Genomic DNA, 20,103 nt, shown 5'->3' with positions numbered 1-20,103 from the left:
AATGGGACATGAAAAGACTTAGCAGATAAACAATTCTATCATTCCAGCTGAAGAAAGTTACCATTGAGTTCCTATCACAGTGCACAGAAGCTTCTTAATTACCAACTAAATGATCTCAAACTGGATTCCTTCCTACATGGGAGGTGGAACTCCTATGTGTGGGTTCCAGCTCATGTGCCTGGCTGGACTCATGTAGTTTTAAATTCTGAGTCTTCACCTGTCTGTAGCCCCCACTTAAGCTCGTTTTCTCTGTCACTATTTCAGTTGCATTTTGCAGTGTTATTTTGATGGTGGTGGTCGCTTCAACCATGAACATCTGGTTTGAGTTAACACATCTATCAAGAACTTATTTGACCTCATGGTCTTAATCTGTTGATATCGCGATAGTTCAGCAGTTTGGGTTCTAATAACATGACCTGTGGTTTAAAAAAAATTGAGGGCTGGAGAGATGGCTCAGTGGTTAAGAGCACTGACTATTCTTGCAGAGGACCCAGGTTTGAGTCCCAGCACCCACATGGCGGCTACGAGCCATCTTTAACTCCAGTTCCAGGGGAATCCAAAGCCCTCTTCTGACTTCCGCAACATTGCATGACATGGGTGCACTCACATACATGCAGGCAATACACTCAAACACATAAAATAATAAAGAAAATATTTTTTAAAAAATAATTGAGGAACAATGGCAGGATTGGAACCCAAATAATTGTAGCACAGTTGATGAGAAAATTCAGTTTGCATCTGAAGATAGCCAAGGATGCTTTCGTAGTTCCCTAATTTTCGGATACATACCAGTGCTTACAGGTAGGTGTTATATGTGCATTGTGTTTGTATCTGTTGTACTTTTCTGTTAAAATAGTCAAAGTAAGCTTCAAAAAATTGTTAAGAACTTTCAAGTCTTTGGAAAGGTAAGAATGTAATAAAAGTAGAAACTCACAAATACCTGTTTCCTTTTTAACAATATAGAAGAAGTCCCAGGATCTGCTATTTTCCACAAAATTTCTTTAGACCTCATCAAAGTTATATTTATGGGCTGGGCATAGTGGTGTAGGTCTTTACTCTCAGAGTCAGGTGGGTCTCTGAGGTAGAGGCCAGCCTGGTCTATGGAGTAAATTCCCAGGCCACCTGGGGCTACAGGTTTCTGGGATTTGTCATTAAGCACGTAAACTGTATATGTTTATTTTCTGTGTTACTCTTTTAATAAAATCACTTTCCTGAGTAATATTTAAAAAATATTCTTAATAAGATGTTAATCATCTCAGGCTTTTGTTTCAGCAGGCTTAGTATTTAAGTAGTATCTTCCAGAATGACTCCTTTAAGACTGTGTGACAAACCAAGAAATATTTTTGCACACAGTGGGTAGCCAGTAGATTTTCTGTGGGGAGTTTCTACTAAGAGCTAACAGAGGGTATCTTGGCAAATGTTCAGAAACCTACATTAACTTAGTTGGGCCTTGCGTGGAACCTCATGTTCAGCAGAATTCTTCTGACGTGCCTCTGCATGCCAAGCTAATGAGCAAACACCTAATGAGCCCACACCAAAGAAACAGACCCTCTCCCCACCTACTTCATTTTCACATGTTCTCTAGGGGTGGGGAGACAAGATTTCATGAGGACTGATGATACTGCAAAGACCACAATAATGATAATTAACTTGCTGAATTTAGAAGATTATGCTGTTAATTAGTTGCAAAATAAAGATAAGTAATAGAGCGGCAGATGGTAGGATAACACCCAAGAGAAGGAGGGTTATTACTCTGATGAGCTTCGGTGGCACAGATGAAATATGGATCTGACTTTTTCATAAATTGTTTCTAGAGAACATTATCTTTTTCTTTGAACTATGATGGAGTAGTTTGTTCCTACCAAGTTCTGACAGATGTGATAAAATTTATTTTCAAAAGCGCAGCATAAACATAGAGTGTGGAACTTGAATAACATTTTTTTTAGTAAATATCTCTGAAAATGAATTTATCAAATTGGTCAGCACAACAAGGTATTTATCTTTTAACTAATTGGCATTGTCTGTCTCTAAGAAAACAAAGCTTTTAGTATAGCAGTTGAATTTTATATCATTAAAAATGAACTCTAAACATAAAGTCATTAGTCTGCTTCTTAGAAATATAGTAATGAAGATACTTCATTTTTTCAAACAGTGTGTTTTACCTTTGCCTTAAAATTAAAATTATGCCTTGGTTTTATTGCACATGTTGGAGATTATAAACACTTTAAATCTTACTTGATTTCCCTAACTGCTCAACCTTTATTTCTCTGAATACTTAACTTTTTATTTGCTTATATGAAACTTCTCTGTCGAGAGACATGTTGATCTTAATGGACTTAATATCTGAGTCTCAATTGTCAGTGTTCAATACTATTTTGGTATTTATTAATATCAAAGCTCTTATTTTTGAAAAGCTGTTGTTTAAAATACCTTCACTGACTTAACAGCAGAATTTCTATTCTCATCTCTGTTCTGACTCATTCCATAATTTTGAAATTAACTTCACCTCTTGGGGAGTTTCATCACTTGTAACATGGTATTTGGTTTCTGAGTCTTTGCCGTCTTCAAAGATCTGTTTGTAAAACAAATGTCCATTATATTCATATTTGCACAAATTCTTTTAAATAAAGTTTTTTGGCCTTTAAAATATATCTACTAAATATATATGGGTAGATTTTAGCTTTTTTATATTAATTGGAGGGTTATGAAGATTTAGTGACTACTTCACTTTGCTCAATCTAATTTTTTAGCTGCTTGTACTGTTGTAGTTTAAGAAATTAATCAGCACTTAAAATTTCTGTCTTGTAGTTTATACCCAATGACACACTTTGTAATTCAGACCCATTGTAATCAGTGTAACAGCATGGAGCAAACATTAGTGCTTGCTCACTGGATGAGCACTGTATACCCTAGGGCAGTCAAGGGAGGGTAATGAATGAACACTGGTGCTGCTTTAAGTGTTCTGTGAGGTAGTAACTTGCCCTACTAAAGATTATTCAAGAGAGTGATGTTTATGTACTCCCTTATGTGTAGTTACTGTATTTCATTAACTCTGAGTTAAGCTCTTCACTCTAAAACTTTAACTGCTCTTCAATTCTACGATGTTTTCTGCCTAAGGACTTAAAAATGTTTTACCAACACAAAATGTCCCAGACTTACAGTTTAGCCTTTTAATGCATTATGCATGCTATATCCTGAAATGACAGCTTCAACGTAGTACCATAGATGAGGTATTATTCATTGTATTTTGATGTCTAACATTCTGTTCATAAAAGGTATAATATGTAGATTGACCACCTCCCCAGACTGTGTTCCTTTGTTCTACTTATGTGACCTACACATTTTTCCAACTTTTATCTTTCTACTTTCAGTTTTGAACATTTTTCCTAAATATTCTAATCAGTCACTGATTTGATCATTTATTAATTTCAGTTGTAATCCACTCATTCAACATTTTCCCATCTGTTACTAGTCTTATTTTTGTGTCCTAGCTACTAATGTTGTCATTTCTGGTTGCTTAAAGAAGAAAGAAGAAAATGGTCTGGAGAGATGACTTAGTGGTTAAGAGCACTAGCCATTCTTGAAGAGGACCCAGATTTGGTTCCCACAAGGTGGCTAACAACCATTGGTAACTCCAGTTCTGGGGGCTCTGACAACCCCCTCTTCTGCATAAGTACACAGGTGTACTTATATGCATACAGACAAAAGTACTCATACATGTAAAAATAAATGAAAGATGGAATATGTAATCATATTTTACATGTATAATATTGGAACAAACCAATGCCTTAAATGACCCTTAAGTATATTATGAAAATATAAATTTATATAAACGCTCCTGATTCTTTGCCCCATGTTAAGAACCTATGGGCTTCTATAGCTATTTTTGAAGAAATAAGGAAACTGGGCCGGTGAGATGGCTCAGTGGGTAAAGGCATTTACCTCAACACTGACCATTGAGTTCAATCCCGGGGACCCACAAGGTTGAAGGAGAGGACCAGCTCCTGCAAGTTATCTTCTCTCTGACCTGCACACATACCCCATGACATGTACACTCACACACAAAATAAATTTTAAAATTTCTCAGTTTCTTACTATTTGAGAAATCCTTTTATAGGCTCAATAGTTACATATAGTTTTTTTACTTCAATTCCTACAAGTAAATTATCATTATTCATGATGAACAAAACTAGGACTCAACAATATGATTTGTTCAAAGTTGTAGTTTGGGAGAGTTAAGTTATAAATGTAGTGTCTTCTTGGTTGTATAAGACTAATACATTGAAGGTGCTAGAACCTTGCAAACATGGTGCTTTTTGTAATTCATAATATCTGGCAGAAGGAGAAACATGCTTCATCTGGGTGACACGGTTTAGGAGATGGCAGTATCATACTTGGCGTTCTTAATCCTTGGTGGTTTTAATTCAATTATTAAGCCATGTAGTCTCAGATTATATTTCCTATTCTTTCCTTGTGATTTATACCAAGGATAATGTGTGGAACACTACAGCACAGTATCCTGGCAACAATTATGGACTTTGAAATTAGAGAAATCTGTTCAAATCCAGTATTTGAACTAGCTAATGACTGTAACCTTGAGCCACATGATGGTTATCTAATTTACAAAGTAAGAATAGTATCCATTGTAAAACTACTGATAATTAGACAGCCCAGATGAATGTCAAGTGCATTGTACTAAGGGAAATAAACAAATTTAGGAGGTTATAAACTGGATGCATCTATTTTCTGTGATATTGTAGACAAGGGAAAATTCTTAGGATCAGAAAGCAGATTAATGGTTTCCAAGAGCCAGGGATGGGAGGAGAATATGATATGACAAGGGCATGAGGGCATCTTCAGAACGTTGTATGAATATATGTGCTGCTTTTTTTCCATTTTTTTTTTGTTGTTGTTGTTTTTGAGACGGTCTCCTTATAGCCACAGCAGCTAGCCTAGAATTCTATTTAGATGAGGCTGGCCTTGATCTTATAGAGATCTGCCTGTTTCTGCCTCCCTTGTGCTGGGATTAAAGGCATGAGGTACCATGCCCAAGTATGTATGTGCTTCTTGAAACTCACAGAACCATACATATAATAAAGTGAGAAAATTTACAGTACTTACAGTACATATCTTTAATCTGCAAGGATTTTAACACAGAGAGGAAATATTCACTAATACCCAGATGTAATCTTTACCTCAGGTGAATTCTGGTGACCTTTTCGTACGTCAATTTTGTTTTTGTTTTTAATATTCTTTAAAATTTTATGTGTATGAGTGTATTGCCTGCATGTATATAAGTGCACCTATGTCATACAGTGCCTGTGGAGGTCAGAAGAGGGCATTGGAGCCCCTGAAACTGGAGTTACAGATGGTTGTTGGCTGCCTTATCAGTGCTGGGAATTGAACCCAGGTTCTCTGCAAGAGCAGCTAGTGCTCTAAACTGCTGAGCCATCTCTCCAGCCCCTGTGCATCAATTTTTAAGGGATATGGATCACATACAATAGGAGATTAAGAAACTCATAAATTTTGGGTAGTTGTAGAATTTTAAAATTGTGTTAGTTGGAATAAATACAAGAAGTTGTAATAGAATTACTTAGGGACCTTTTCAAAAGCTCTTCTCTCACACTTACCTATGTTGTATATTCAGAGAAAGAAGGAAGGAATGGTTCACAAGAATCTTTTTAACATTTAACACCCAAGCAGTTCTTTAGCACTAGATTGACTACAACACAGTTCTTACACGTACAGACACAGCTCTACACACATAGTTATTTCCTTTCCTCCAGATATACTTGTTTTTTTTTTTTTTTTAACTACAAGAACTTTTGGAATTTATTTTTATTTAATGTTTATGAGTGGTTGGTCTGCATGTATGTTAAGAGTACCACATGTATGCCTGGTGCCTGTGGAGGTCAGAAATGGACATCAGATCTCCTGCAACTGGAGTTAAGGGCAGGTGTAAGTTGCCATATGGATGTTGGGAACTGAACCTGGGTCCTCTGGAAGAGTGTTAAGTGCTCTTAACCTCTGAGCCATCACTTCAGCCCTGACCCCTAAGTCTCTTAAGAAAATATAGGGACTACAGGTGCAGTTCAAAGGTAGAGTGATTGCATAGTGTGCACAAGGCTCTGGTCTGGGTACATTTTCTAGCACTGAAGTGAACAAATGAATGAGTGAGTGATGAAAGTATCTCTGACCCAGCTATTTATAAGAAAACATAAGATAACCTCTGTTCTTAAAAGAGCTTATGTGGCTGGAGAGATGACTCAGTGGTTAAGAACACTGGCTGTTCTTGCAGAAGACCTGGGTTCGAAACCCAGCACCCACATGGCAGCTAACAACTGTCTGTAACTCCAGTTCCAGGGGATCTGACAGCCTCTTTGCTCAGCAGTTAAGAGTACTGTCTGCTCTTGCAGAGGATCTCAGTTTGATTTCCAGCGCTCACATGGCCGCTAACAACTGTCCGTAACTCCAGTCCCAGGGGATCCGACAGTCTCTTCTGACCTCCACGGGCACTGCATGACATGGGTGCACTTACCTACATGCAGGCAATACACGCATACACATAAAATAATAAATAAAATTTAAAATTTAAAAAATAATAATTTGGAAAAAAGAGCTTATTACCTGACTGGGAGATAATTGAATATAACAGTTTTTTTTCTTGTAGAATAAACATAGAATACGTTTCATTCAAATGTATCTTTGTAAAAAGATGTTTTTAGGGCCTCATTCTACCACTGATCTGTCATACTATCAAAGTTCATCATGTCTTGATTCAGTTAACTGGGAAAATAAAGTAGGAGAAATAGGTCTTCCTAAATAAACTCAGCTTTACATTCCAAAAGCAAATTCAGCCTGACTGATACCACAGTGGCCTAAAAATTGTTACATCAGATGGCCCAGCAAATAAAAGTGCCTGCCCTACAAGCCTGACACCAGAATTCAGTCCCCGAAACCCATAGTGGAAGGAGAGAACACAATCCCAAGTGTTGTTCCCTGTCTGCTCCACATGAGTACATCACATATGCATACCTGCATACATACATATGTATATACACACACACATTCACTATTAAGTAAAAAAAAATTTTTTTTAAAGTAACCCTGGGTAATTGTCCAAGTAAAGACTACACAAAACCTGAAAGCAGAGTTCTCAGACTCAAGCCTGGAAAAGAAGAGACTTAAAATTTAGAATCTGGGCAAAGTCTGATAATGGGATACAGGAAGAGAATAGGTGAGAATACACATTAATAATTAGCTATGTTACAGTTTTTAGTTGAACAAAGCAAATAACATTCAGCTGACAGTATTGGTTTTTTTAAATATTGTTATTTTTTAAGTCCGCTCAGAATTAAGAACAGCAAAGTATAAAATCCTATAGTTGTGCTAGACAATTTCAGAAAAACTTTCCAAAGTTCTATTGTTTGTTAATATTTGTAATAATCCAGTTAAGTACAATAAATGAAAATTAATGTAAAGCCAAATGTGTTATTCCTTAACAAACACTGTCTTTTTCGGTTAGCCTAAGCATGTGTTGAGAATTAGATTTGAGTAACGCAGGAAATACTATTTTAAATGCTGTTTCCATTTCAGAGATTAAAAGCTGCTTTGACCCAGCAACATCCTCCAGTTACCAATGGTGATACTGTCAAAGGTCATGGCAGTGGATTGGTTAGGACTCAGTCAGAAGAATCTCGTCCACAGTCATTACAACAGCCAGCCACCTCCACTACAGAAACTCCGGTATGTATATTGCTTTCATCATTCATCAGTCTTGTCATCCTTAAGAAGACAAATACAGTGCACTTGATATGACTTCTTTATATACTTTGGGAAAAAACATTTCTTGTCATCTTGTTATTCCAAAGTATATCAAAGGCTTTAAGAAAAAAGTAGAGCAGTATGTAAGCATTAATATAAAAATAAATAAGTAAAAATAGTAGCTCAGTTGATTTTATTAAGGATGTGTTGTAAATATTTCTGGGTGTTTGTATATGTTGATTTGATAAGGCATAATAGTTTTTACAGAAAATGTTCGCTTCTGTTGATTCTATTATAGTGAAACGTAATAAAACTTTGAAAAACCTAATTTCTTCCTTGTTTTTCCATTTCTTTCCTTTTTGGGGAATAGTTTCATTCTGTGGTCCAGTTGAGACTGGATCTCACTATGTAGCCCAAACTAACCTTGAACTTGGCTATCCTCCTGCTTCAGCCTTCTGAGTATGTCAGGATTCAAAGTGTAAGCCACCACCATATCAGTTCATTCTCTCTTATTTGACTGAGAAACTCTTTGTTTTGACTTCTCTTTGTAAAATTCACTCTGTAACTGGAAAAAAATATGAAAACCTTCTGTTGAGGAGAATGGAAAGTTTTCTTCTTTTAATTATCATAAGCTAAAGATCTGTCATGAAAATAAACTATATCTATTAGCATTAGATATTTTCCTTGCCGTGACATAATAGGTTTGATTTTAAACTGTACTCCTGTATAACCCAATATTTAGGATATAGAAAGATATAGGCTACTACATTCTGTGAATGTTAATAGGTACTAACAGCTTAGACATTGTTGAGGAATGCGGTATTCTTCAAATTTATCATGTAACTTCTTTTTTTAGGTAGCAAAACTAAAACCTCTGAAAGTCATCATTGATTTTGCTGTTTCCTAGAATGTCCTGTATTCATAATTACTGTGCATATAATCTTGTATTGTGGTGGTCCTGGAAGCCATTAAAGTGTCTAGAGCTGTTAACTGCTGCTCCAAATGTTTCAAAGAAGCAAGCATTTTTTTACCCTTAATAATGACTATTTCTGCTTTCAATATTATTCCTGTTATGTATTTGCATAAGTATTCTTACCTTCTAAGTAACCAGAAGTCCTTTAAAAATAGAGAGAAACTAGATGTGGTAGTGCATACATACCTTTAATCTCAACACTCTGGAGGCAGAAGCAGGTGCATCTCTGTGAGCTGCATATATGCCCATATGTATGGATTGACATGAATAGTTCCTCAGTTAAAACTTGGGAAGCATCACCAAAGGAGCATTTATGTTGTGTGACAACTGTTTATACCAGGGATCCTTGTCTTAATCTCTAATTTGTGACTGGCTGACATGATCGATATTTCTCTATGTCTACAGCATAGTTCTTCCATAAATGTTTACTGTATTTTTTTAATGTTTCAAAACTGTATATTTAACTTTTATTGAAGGATATTTTTGCCATTAGTAATAAAAAGCAAAAAATTCTAATCTAAGAAACACAGCACGTTTTAGATTACACATAAGTATTAATTATATTTTAATGTCACATAAGATGAAATGGAATGTGTTTTTGGCTTAGGAACGGAGCAAAAAAAATGAGTGATTACTCATGTGCGTTAATATTATAATCCAGGGGCTGTGCGTTAATATTATAATCCAGGGGCTGGCTAGCAAGCTGATGTTCACAAGTCAAGTGTATATAAAAAAGGAAAGAACCGTTTATAAAAGGAAAGAAAGGAATATTGGTTTTTTATGTTATTTTTGTATAGTAATTTTAGTTTCCCTGAATGTATGGCTTTTCATTTTGTTGTAGTGGATGAAAGCCCAGTAAGGGCAGGACTTTATCCAGTTGTTCACTACTGGATTGCTATTGTACATTCTAGAATAGTGCTTGTAAATGCCCTCTTAATGAAAGTGCAGGTAGAGAGCAAAAGTATGTAAGGTTACCTGCTTCCAAGCAGCCATGAATCCTTACTAGACATAAAAATATACAAATGTGACTAATAATTTCTGCTATTCTAGCACTTGTGATTGATCATTGATGGATTACATCAGGTAAAAGGTATTCACTTAAGCCACGTGTGGCAGTGCATGCCTTTAATCCCAGCACTTTGGAGGCAGAGGCAGGTTGATCTCTGTGATTGAGGCCAGCCTGGTATACATAGCAAGTTCCAAGCAAGCTGTGGCTGCAGAGAGAGCTGGACTCAAAAAAAATCCAAAAACATATTCACACAAATATCTACTGTTCTCAATAAGACACATAATAGGAAGATGAAGAAAAAATATTACAAAGTTGCAATTCTTTTTTTATTTTATGTGTATGAGTGTATTGCCTGCTTGTATGTAAGTGCATCTGGGTCATGCATTGTCCATGGAGGTCAGAAGAGGGCGTTGGATCCCCTGAAACTCAAGTTATGGACAATTGATAGTGGTCATGTGGGTGCTGGGAATTGAACCCAGGTCCTCTGCAAGAGCAGCCAGTGCTTTTAACCAGAGTCATCTTTCACTAGCCCCCAAGGCTGCAATTCTTAAAAAAAGCCATATAAATATATTTTTAAGTAATTGCAAGGGCTAGAGAGATGGCTCAGCCGTTACAAGCAATGGCTGCTCTTACAGAGGACCTTGGTTCTGTTCCAAGCACCCACGTGTCAGCTACCACCTGTAGCTCCAGTCCTGGGGGAACTAAGGCCCTCTTTAGGCCTCCATAGGCATTGTACGCACATGGAGCACTTACATACATGCAGCAAAACCACTCATACACATAAAGTAAAAATAAATAATTTTAAGAAACTAAAAATTAAACACCTTAATTTTTTGTTTTGTGATGAAGATTGAATGCAAAACTTGAGACATGCCTTAACACTAAAATTTTAACACTAGTTATTTTAACAAAGGGAATAAATAATTATTATATATTTTGAGGGTATGTAGAGTAAGAAATAATTTGGTGACTTGCTTGCAGAACCAATCTTGAGCTTCTATTATGTTGATAAGGAAAATACATACACATTTTATTCAATCACACCTTTTTAAAATATAATAAATTACAGGTTAATTTCATGTTTTTCTTTGGCTCACATACTGATAGCCACAGCATCATTTCCAGGAGTTCATTTCTTGTCTCCCATATTTCCATTTTCTGTGGCACAGTTTGGGGATTTGTAAGTGGCTAGAAGGCACCAAATATTCTCTGGTCCTGTATACTATACAGTCTGACTATTGACTAAATATTTGTGTCCCTGGCCATTCAAAGATAGCCAAATGGATCCACTTAAGGACCAGATACACTGAAAATGAAGGCTCCTATGAGGTTCTCCTTACCAGAAAAATAAGCACTGATTATAAAAATAAATATTTACTTTAGTAAAACTATTATTTAAAGAATACTGGCAGATAATTTTTTTTTTCAAAAATAGCATTGAAAAATGGCTACAAACTTACAGCCAGAAGTTTTCAAAGGATTTAGTAATGTAAAATAGATTTAAGGAAACATTGGGAAAAATAGTTTATCATTTGTATTTTCTAGTTTTTGTGTTCTCATATAAATGAAAATACACATATTTAAAAGAATTTATTTCGTATGCATTGCATTAGTGAGTGTTTTGTTAAAGCATAGCGTAAGTTATTTAAAGGGAGGAGTTAAGCCATGATGATTTTCATGCTGTTATGAAATACTAAGGTATTCATCAAGGCAAAATTAGCCCACCTCCTTTGGCACCATTTCCTGCCTGTGTTAATTTACTTGCTAAATACAAATGTAACAAGATTCTACCCATGTTGTTAGGCTTCTCCAGCTCACACAACTCCACAAACCCAAAATACAAGTGGTCGTCGAAGAAGAGCAGCTAATGAAGATCCTGATGAGAAGAGGAGAAAGTTTCTAGAACGAAATAGAGCAGCAGCTTCAAGGTGCCGACAAAAAAGAAAGGTCTGGGTTCAGTCCTTAGAGAAGAAAGCAGAAGACCTGAGTTCATTAAACGGCCAGCTGCAGGTATGGGGCATAAGTGTGCATTTTGTTTGCTTACATTTAGTAGTTAAAAACATAGCTTTTTTGTTTCTTTCTGGTTGGGACATTTTAGTACATGATATTGGTTAACTCTATAGTAAACCACAGTTTTGTAAACTTATTTGAACGACGATAGGAAGTAATATCACATTCAACACTGGCACAATGAAGAAATTTTCTGTTTATCTGTGTGGTATACAAATACCTAAACTTGCCTTGCTTGAACTTTACTAAAGTTATAATATGAAGTTCAAAAAATTTTAAAATATCGTTGGCATTTTACTTTTCTTGCTTATTTTTTGGTTTATACGAACCATAAAGTTGCTTCAACACAGTTTTTAAATTCACTCTTTGAATTACAATTTTACTTTGTTTTGTTTTATTTTAAGTGAATATAGTGCTCGTGAAAGGTGCCAGATTGCCAGCTTTGGAAACTGAAGGACTCTAATTATCCACAGAACAGGTACAATATGGCCAGTGGCAGTACTAGTCATTTCATACTGCCCTGCCGATGTGCCTCAAATACATTTCTTAGGACCTCGTGTGATATAAAGATTTTAAGGCTTCTTCCCCAATCAAGTCTTTGGTAAGATTTCCAACATTGGTATCAGGCAGCACCAAATGTATTTCCTTCATTATATTCTTCCCTTCCATTCTTCCTTCTGCTTGTTTTCATTATTTGGTCTTTAGCATTATGAATATTCTCCAGCAATATCTTTTAAACTACCAATTAACTAGAAATTAATGATAACAAATTATAGTTGTTACTAACACAGACCTTCAGTACTAGAAATTGAAGTCTGGGCCTTGCCACTCTACTGCCAAATTATATCCCAAGTACCCTTTTTTGTTATTTTATTTTGAAATTACAGCCTAGGGAGGCAACTTGCACAGTCTGGCCTCAGACTTTTGATCCTCCTGCCTCAGCTTCCCAAGTAGCTAGGATCACAGGCATGTGCCATCATCATGCTTGACTAGATGAATCCTTTGAATTATCCATCCCCAACTTAAAATGAATCTTCCTATATAAACATAACTTATAGTAAGAGAGATTCCTGCTCCTTTCTTAAATCTATAATGTGCCACAAATATAATCATTTTAATGCTTAGGCAACAGTTTTTACCATCAGGTATAGCCCTTAACCAATTTTTTTTTTTTTTTTTTTGGTCTTTTTGAGACAGGGTTTCCCTGTAGCCCAGGCTGACCTGGAACTCATTTTGTAGAATAGGCTGGCCTGAACACAGAGATCCTCCTTCCTCTGCCTCCCAAGTGCTGGGACTAAAGTCATGCACCACGACACCAAGAGTTTTCATATGTGAGGCAGACATCTTTTAAGAGCCTTTGATGGAGCTAGACAGATGGCTCAGTGGTTAAGAGCTCTGGCTGCTTTTGCAGAGGACCTGGGTTCAGTTCCCAGCACTCACATGATGGCGGCTAACAACTGTCCGTAACACCAGTTCTGGGGAATCCAGTGCCCTCTTCTAACCTCTGCAGGCATTGCACCACATTGAGTACACTTACATACATGTAGGCAATTATACTCATATGCATAAAAAACCAAATAATTTTGCATTTTGCATACTAACTTGGTTATTTTAGAAAAAAAAGATTTCCTTTTACAAAATTTATTTTTAATTTAAATTTTAAAAAAAATTAATGACTTACCAAATACCATAAACTTCAAATATAGTTATATACTAGGATTTAGTAAGAACTGTTATTGTTATCTAATGAATGATTTTTACTCAAGAATTTCACAATTTTTTTTAAAAAAAATTCCATTTTAAATAAAATGAAACTAATTGCAAGTACTGTGCATATGCCACAGAAGCTATTTGTCAAGCATATTAGAATACTAATTACTGTTATTAACATTTTCAAATATTGTTAACAAAGTGATATATCTTTTTATTCTTAATTAACAAAACCTTCTGACTAACTTGTGTCACAAAGCATAACTTACCCTGATAACCTCAATTGTCTCAATTGTAGAATAAGCTAATACTAGTCATACTTCTCAGTCAAATTTAAATGAAGTGTTTTTCATAAAGAAAATTTTGTTTTGTTTTGAGACAGGGTCTCCCTCTAACCCCAACTGGCCTGGAACTCACTATGTAGACCAGGCTGGCCTCTATCTCAGAGCTCTGCCTCCTGAGTGCTGGGATTAAAAGTGTGCACCACCATGCCTGGCTTCATAAAGAAAATTTTAAGCCGACAGATTTCGCCACTTTCCCTTTGTATTTCTTAGCAAGTAAATGTCTTTGAACACTAGGAAGTAATCTGTGGATGCATGGCATTGTTTGCAAGGACTTCAGGTTGGGCCAGTTTTCTACCTGACAGGTTATATCGGTTTTTATGACATTTTCTATTTACTTACTTATACTGCAGCACTGGTCACTTATTAATTGCAGCCCTCTGTTCTTTCAGAAAACCTTAGAAAATTTAGTATTTGAAATATCATTTATCTTGTCTACCATCTAATAAAAATATCATTTTAACAGTATATCTTTTATATTTTCTAATTTGAATGAAGTTTCTTAATTAGAGAAATAAAGGCAAGATTTATGTAGGAGAAGTTAACTTACACATAACTTTTGAAGCATGAGACTTTTAAGTGGAAATTAAATTGAAATAATTAGAACTGGAGAGATGGCTCAGTGGTTAAGAGCATTGACTGCTGTTACAGAGGACCCAGTTTCGATTCTCAGCACCCACATGACAGCTAACAACTGTCTGTAACTCCAGTTCCAGAGGATCCAACACCCTCTTCTGACCTCTGAGGGCATTGAATGTCATGGATGCACCTACCTGCATGCAGTCGCACTTACCTACATGCAGGCAATACATGCATACACATAAAATTAAAATAATAAATAAAATATTTTTTTAAATACTTCTCAAAAAAAGATTGAAAAATTAGGTTCTCCTGTACATTTTAATCTAGGGAAATACCTGAAATATATTTTTATGGACTGAAAAAAAAGATCTAGGAAAAGGCCAAATGGCCACCAGAGATACACAGACAAATTATTGTATTGGAATACTGCTCAACATTTTTAAAAAAAAAAAAAAAAAGCGAGTTTTATGTTACAGCACAGATGAACTTAAAACATTAAACCAAGTGAAGGAAGCTGGAAGAAAGCGTCACACATTCTGTGATTCTGTTTATATGAAATATCCAGAAGTGGTGAGAAGGTAGCTGCTTATGAGTAAAAGGTTTTATTGTGGAGTAAGAGAAATGTTAACTACAGAAGGGTAGTTTCACAACATTGTGAATTTATTAAATGCCACTTTGAAATTGTTAACCTTTGTGTTGTATGAATTTCACCTTGAATTATTTCAAAGTTAGTTGCATAGTAAAAGGCATAGCATAAGCATCTTCATTAAGGATGGCTTACAGATAGATAACTAGAATGGGTATAGAAATCACTCCCAGGGCATAAGTAAAATTTTAGGAATGACAGGTGCATGTAAACAGTGGTAATGACTGAATTGAGAAGCATGGATGGTTTGGGAAAAGCAATTCAATTATGACTTTCTGTTTCAAATCAATAGATAATTTCTAATTTTGTCACCTAGTTATTTGTCAGGGCTTTTGTTTGTTTTGTTCTGTTGGAAGGGGGTGTGTGTTTGGGTTTTTTGTTGTGTTTGAGACAGGGTCTCCCTTTAGCCCTGACTGCTCTGGAACTTACTAAGAAGACCAGGCTGGCCTCAAACTCACAGAGATCCACCTGCCTCTTGTCTCCCAAGTGCTGGATTAAAAGTATTTGCCACCACACCTGGCTTGTCACAGTTTGTTTTTCTTTAAGTTGCAGTTTATAGCTTTCAGAGTGTAAAGAATACTCTTACGGTTGAGTCACAGCAAAACCATTAACAATGAAGAACACAATGACTTGCAAAGAAAATTGAATGTCAAAGATATAATCTTATGTGAAAACATTCATGAATTCTATATCTCCTTAATAATCTTTCAGGTGGTATATAAGCTCAGTTATCAGTGCAGTGAGCAGTAATGACTCATGGTTACTTACATCTGACATAAATGGTTGGACAGGTATTATGATTGTTCTTTTTTTCACCAAGTGCTTACTTAATGAAAAGAAATACTGATTATTCAACCTCATTGCTTTACTCATTGGATTAATCATCTTTTAGCTTTCTAAAATTATTACAAAAATCAGTTTCATAAATTTATAATAGTGATACTTATAGTAATATAAGCCAAGAATTGAATGCTGATTAAGTTACCAATATTATATTTTGAAAGTAATATCTGTTCTGCTTTTATCTTTTACTTAAGATGTTTTTAACCTGTTTATACTTTATCCATCAATTACACTGAATATAGAGTTCATTTTGAAATTTGCAATTTTAGCATGTTTCAATTTTGTACCAAAAGGGATAGTATTGTCTTAACAATAGCTGTTTAACAATTATTTTGTAGGTAAATATTAAGGGGAGATGTTTATTTTGAACTTACTTTTGTTATATTTATTTATTTGTATGCGTATGTGTGGAGATCAGAGGACAACTTGAGAGAGTTGGTTTTCTCCATTCACTATGTGGGTCCCAGGGATTGAACTCAGTGAATCTTGGGTGGCAAGCTCCCATATCCTCAGAGCCATCTTACCAGTGCCTGAATTTTACTTTTCCTTTGAAACTTAAATACTTGAAATAGAATTAAAGTAGAAGCTCAATAAATTAATAGAAATATGCTTTTATAGTTCATTACATGATGATTTTTTTTTTCATCCACAAGTTAATGATGTAGAAGAGATTTTATCTGTTGACTACCAGGGAAAAGAATCAAATCTTTTTTTCAATATTTTTATTATTTTTATTTTATGTGATTGTATTGCCTACATGTATGTAAGCGCACACATGTCGTGCAATACCCAGGGAGGTCAGAAGAGGGTGTCCAAGCCCTGGAACTGGAGTTAGCACGGTTGTTAGCCACCATGTAGGTACTTGGAATTGAACCCAGGTTCTCTGCAGGAGCAGCAAAGTGGTCTTAATCGTTGAGCTATCTCTCCATCCTGCGGAATCAAATCTTTTATTTCTGGTGCCTAACAATATTTTATTTGTATTTATTACTTGAAATAGAAAAGAATAACAACAGTTGAAAGCTTTATACAATGCCTGTGTTGTTTATTTACTGGAAAGGCAAATAAACATCTATTATGTAACTCTACCCTTTTCCCCAAGTTTCTCACTTTACTCTTGAAGGGGTTAAATGGAATGGTGATCCTATATCTACCTCATGGCATCTTTTTGTGGGTTTGAAATTAAGTATTTATTTTTGCTGTCCTTTACTAAAATATCTTCCTGAGTTTTTATGTCTGTATGTGTTAAACTAAGAATAAGTACTATTATGGAATACCAAATTAGGTTATAGACGTGTGTTGTAGTTCTACTATGCAAATGCTAGTTAGTATTCAGCCCATCATTATGTATCTCTTGTGTGCAAATCATGTTATTAGACAGAGGATGTAACAGTGAAAATGATACTGTTTTTGCACTAAAGAATTTGTGATCTCATAGAGGACACAGACACAAAACATAAAGATGAAATTAGAGACCAGGTTTGATATACAGGCCTTTAATTTCAGCACTTGGGAGAAAAAGGCAAGTAGGTCTCTGAGTTCAGGCCAGCCAGAGTTACTTAGTGAGACCCTGACTCAAAGGAAAGAAAAGAAAAGGGGGGAGGTGGAGGATGAAATTGGAGTGGTCATTCCTGTTTGTTTTACAAAGTATATCCAAAATGTTATACGTGGCTCTAATGAGAATCCTATTGATTTCCTGTCATTTCTTTCTTTTCTTCTTTCTTCCCCTACTCCTTTTCATTTTGCTTTTCTTATTTGATTTTTTGGCAGGTTCTGACTTTGTAGCTGAGACTGGCTTAAAATTCACTAGGTAGTCAAGGCCTCAAACATTGAGCTCTTTCTGCCTCAGCCTCCCTTGTCCTGGGATTACAGGTGTGCATCACTACATTTAGGTATTTTTCTGTTATTATAGCTGTAAATTAAAGAACCAGTTTATTGTCAAGCGTAAGGTTATAGATCCACACAGTCCTTCAAACTCTGTAGTAGGAATCTTGTTAATAACTTACTTTTGTGAAGACTAAATTTTAAAAATTCGTATCTGTAGACACATTTATAGATATATATGTCATTGCTACAAACATAGCAATGATATTAGAAGAGTATTTTCAGCATCTCTTTCTTCCCAAGTGTGCTTTGCTTTCACAAAATTATAATAATAATTCTCACAATTCAGTGGGATTTTTACATTTTCAGAATACTTTCATGTCTCTTATTGTAGGTCATTGTCACAATGACCCAAGAAGGTAATTGTGACTAGCAGATAGTTCAACAAGAAAGGGTTTGGAGGTTGAATCTGATTAATCTAAAATAACTTGCAGAGTAGAGATAGCAGTATGACTCTTTTTCATTTAGTATTAAATTACATGGCTTTACAGCCCCTCAAATTTACTTTGGCTTAAGCAGAATATGTGTAAGCTCATTTATATTTGTTGTATAGCAGCTTCCATCTCTCCTTCTGTCTTCTGATATTTACAGAAGATTTTCAGAATTAAAATTACTATCCAATAATCACATTACCAAAATGTTAGTATATCATGTCCTTATTTTTTTAATTTATTTTTATTTTATGTGTACAAGTCTTTAGTCTGCATGTATATAAGTGTACCCATGTGTGCAATGCCTGTGGAGGTCAGAAGGGGTTAGAACCCCTGGAAGTGAAGTTAAAGTTGGTGGTTAGCTGCTGTGTGGGTGCTGGGAGCCAAACTTGGGCCCTGTGTAAGAGCAGCCAGTGCTCTTAACCACTGAGCCATCTCTCCAGCCCTATCTATACTTTTAATAATAAAATACTTTATTTTTGTATGTGCACACATATGTACCACAGCGTGTGTGTAGAAGTCTGAGAACAACTTGGTGTCAGTTCTCTCCTTTGACCATGTAGGTCCTGAAGGTTTGAATTCAGGTCATTTAGCTTAGCAGCAAAGTGTCTTTACCCACTGGACCTTCTTGACAATCTGAGGGGATTATTTTTTAAGACAAAGTCTCACTGTGTATCCCAGGAATTCAATATGTGGTTGAGACTGGCCTCATGCTGACAGTCCTCTTGTTTCAACTTCCTAAATGTTGGGATTACAGGTGTTCCCCATCATACCCAACAAGACTACATTTTTTAAATGAATGTATTGCCTACATGTGTGTAAGTGCACCCATGTTGTACAGTGCCCACAGAGGTCAGAAGAGGGCATTGGATTCCCCTGGAATTGGAGTTACCAACAGTTGTTAGCTGCCATGTGGGTGCTGGATCATTTGTAAAAACAGCCAGTGCTCTTAACCACTAAACTATCTCTCCAGCCCCCAACTACAGTTTTTTTAATCTTAAAATTTGTGTGTCAAATTTTACTCGCGTAAATTACTTGAGACACTTGATTTTAGCCTCTCATGCCTAATTCTGCTGTATTTACTTGCATGATGCTGCTGTTGGTCAGCTTTTAACTGACTTGGTCTTGACTTTTAGCATATCCTTATATTTAGGGCAATGGAACTCAACTAAATCTACTTCCTGCATGGCTCTTTCTCATGCCTAACTTAGATTCAAGCAGTAGTCCTCTCCCAATTTCTTGACAAATATATGTCCCACTTGCTGTTTTTAGTCTAGAAATGATACGCCAACTTTTTTTGTTTTGGTCTTTTTGAGACAGGGTCTCCCTGTAGCCCCAGCTGTCCTGGAACTCACTATGTAGACCAGGCTGGCCTTGAACTCAAAGAGATCCGCCTGCCTCTGCCTCCCTATTGCTAGGATTAAAGGTGTGCGCCACCACACCTGGCTATACGCCAACTTTTTAAAAATCATTGTTAATGTGATTTGACTAGTTTATTATCATTATTATTTTGGTCTTTTTGAGACAGGGTCTCCCTGTAGCCCCAGCTGGCCTGAAACTCACTATGTAGACCAGGCTGACCTTGAACTCACAGGGATCTGCCTGCCTCTGCCTCCTGGGTGCTGGGTCTAAAGACATGCACCACCATGCCATGCCCAGCTGAGTAGTTTATTTTTAAATATTGTTTATTTGTTCTGTTAAAATTTTATACATGTGTGCAATGTAGTTTGATACCCAGCCCCACGAACTCCTCCCAACTCCCCACAGGAAACCCCTGCCCCTCTCCCTCCCAACTTCATGTCTTCTTTTTCTTATTATTATTAATAAGTCCCTGAGTCCAATTAGTGTTGCCCATATGCATATGGGTATAGGGCCGTTCACTGGGACATGGGCAACTTACCAGTGACCACATT

At 36.0% G+C, this 20,103-nt stretch overlaps 1 protein-coding gene across 1 annotated transcript in view; it reads left to right on the top strand.

Moving 5' to 3' along the window:
• Atf2 (activating transcription factor 2) overlaps positions 1–20,103 on the top strand; it is a 108,432-nt gene that overhangs the window by 75,293 nt on the left and 13,036 nt on the right. Inside the window, 2 exon segments of the mRNA XM_008855300.3 lie at positions 7,597–7,746; positions 11,550–11,756. Of these exon segments, the coding sequence (XP_008853522.2) occupies positions 7,597–7,746; positions 11,550–11,756 (357 nt within the window).

Source organism: Nannospalax galili, unplaced genomic scaffold, assembly GCF_000622305.1.
Source record: "Nannospalax galili isolate Female #2095 unplaced genomic scaffold, S.galili_v1.0 scaffold346, whole genome shotgun sequence".
NCBI lineage: Eukaryota > Metazoa > Chordata > Mammalia > Rodentia > Spalacidae > Nannospalax > Nannospalax galili.
The sequence above is the reverse complement of the archived record's forward strand: the minus strand, read 5'-3'. Positions and strand labels throughout refer to the sequence as shown.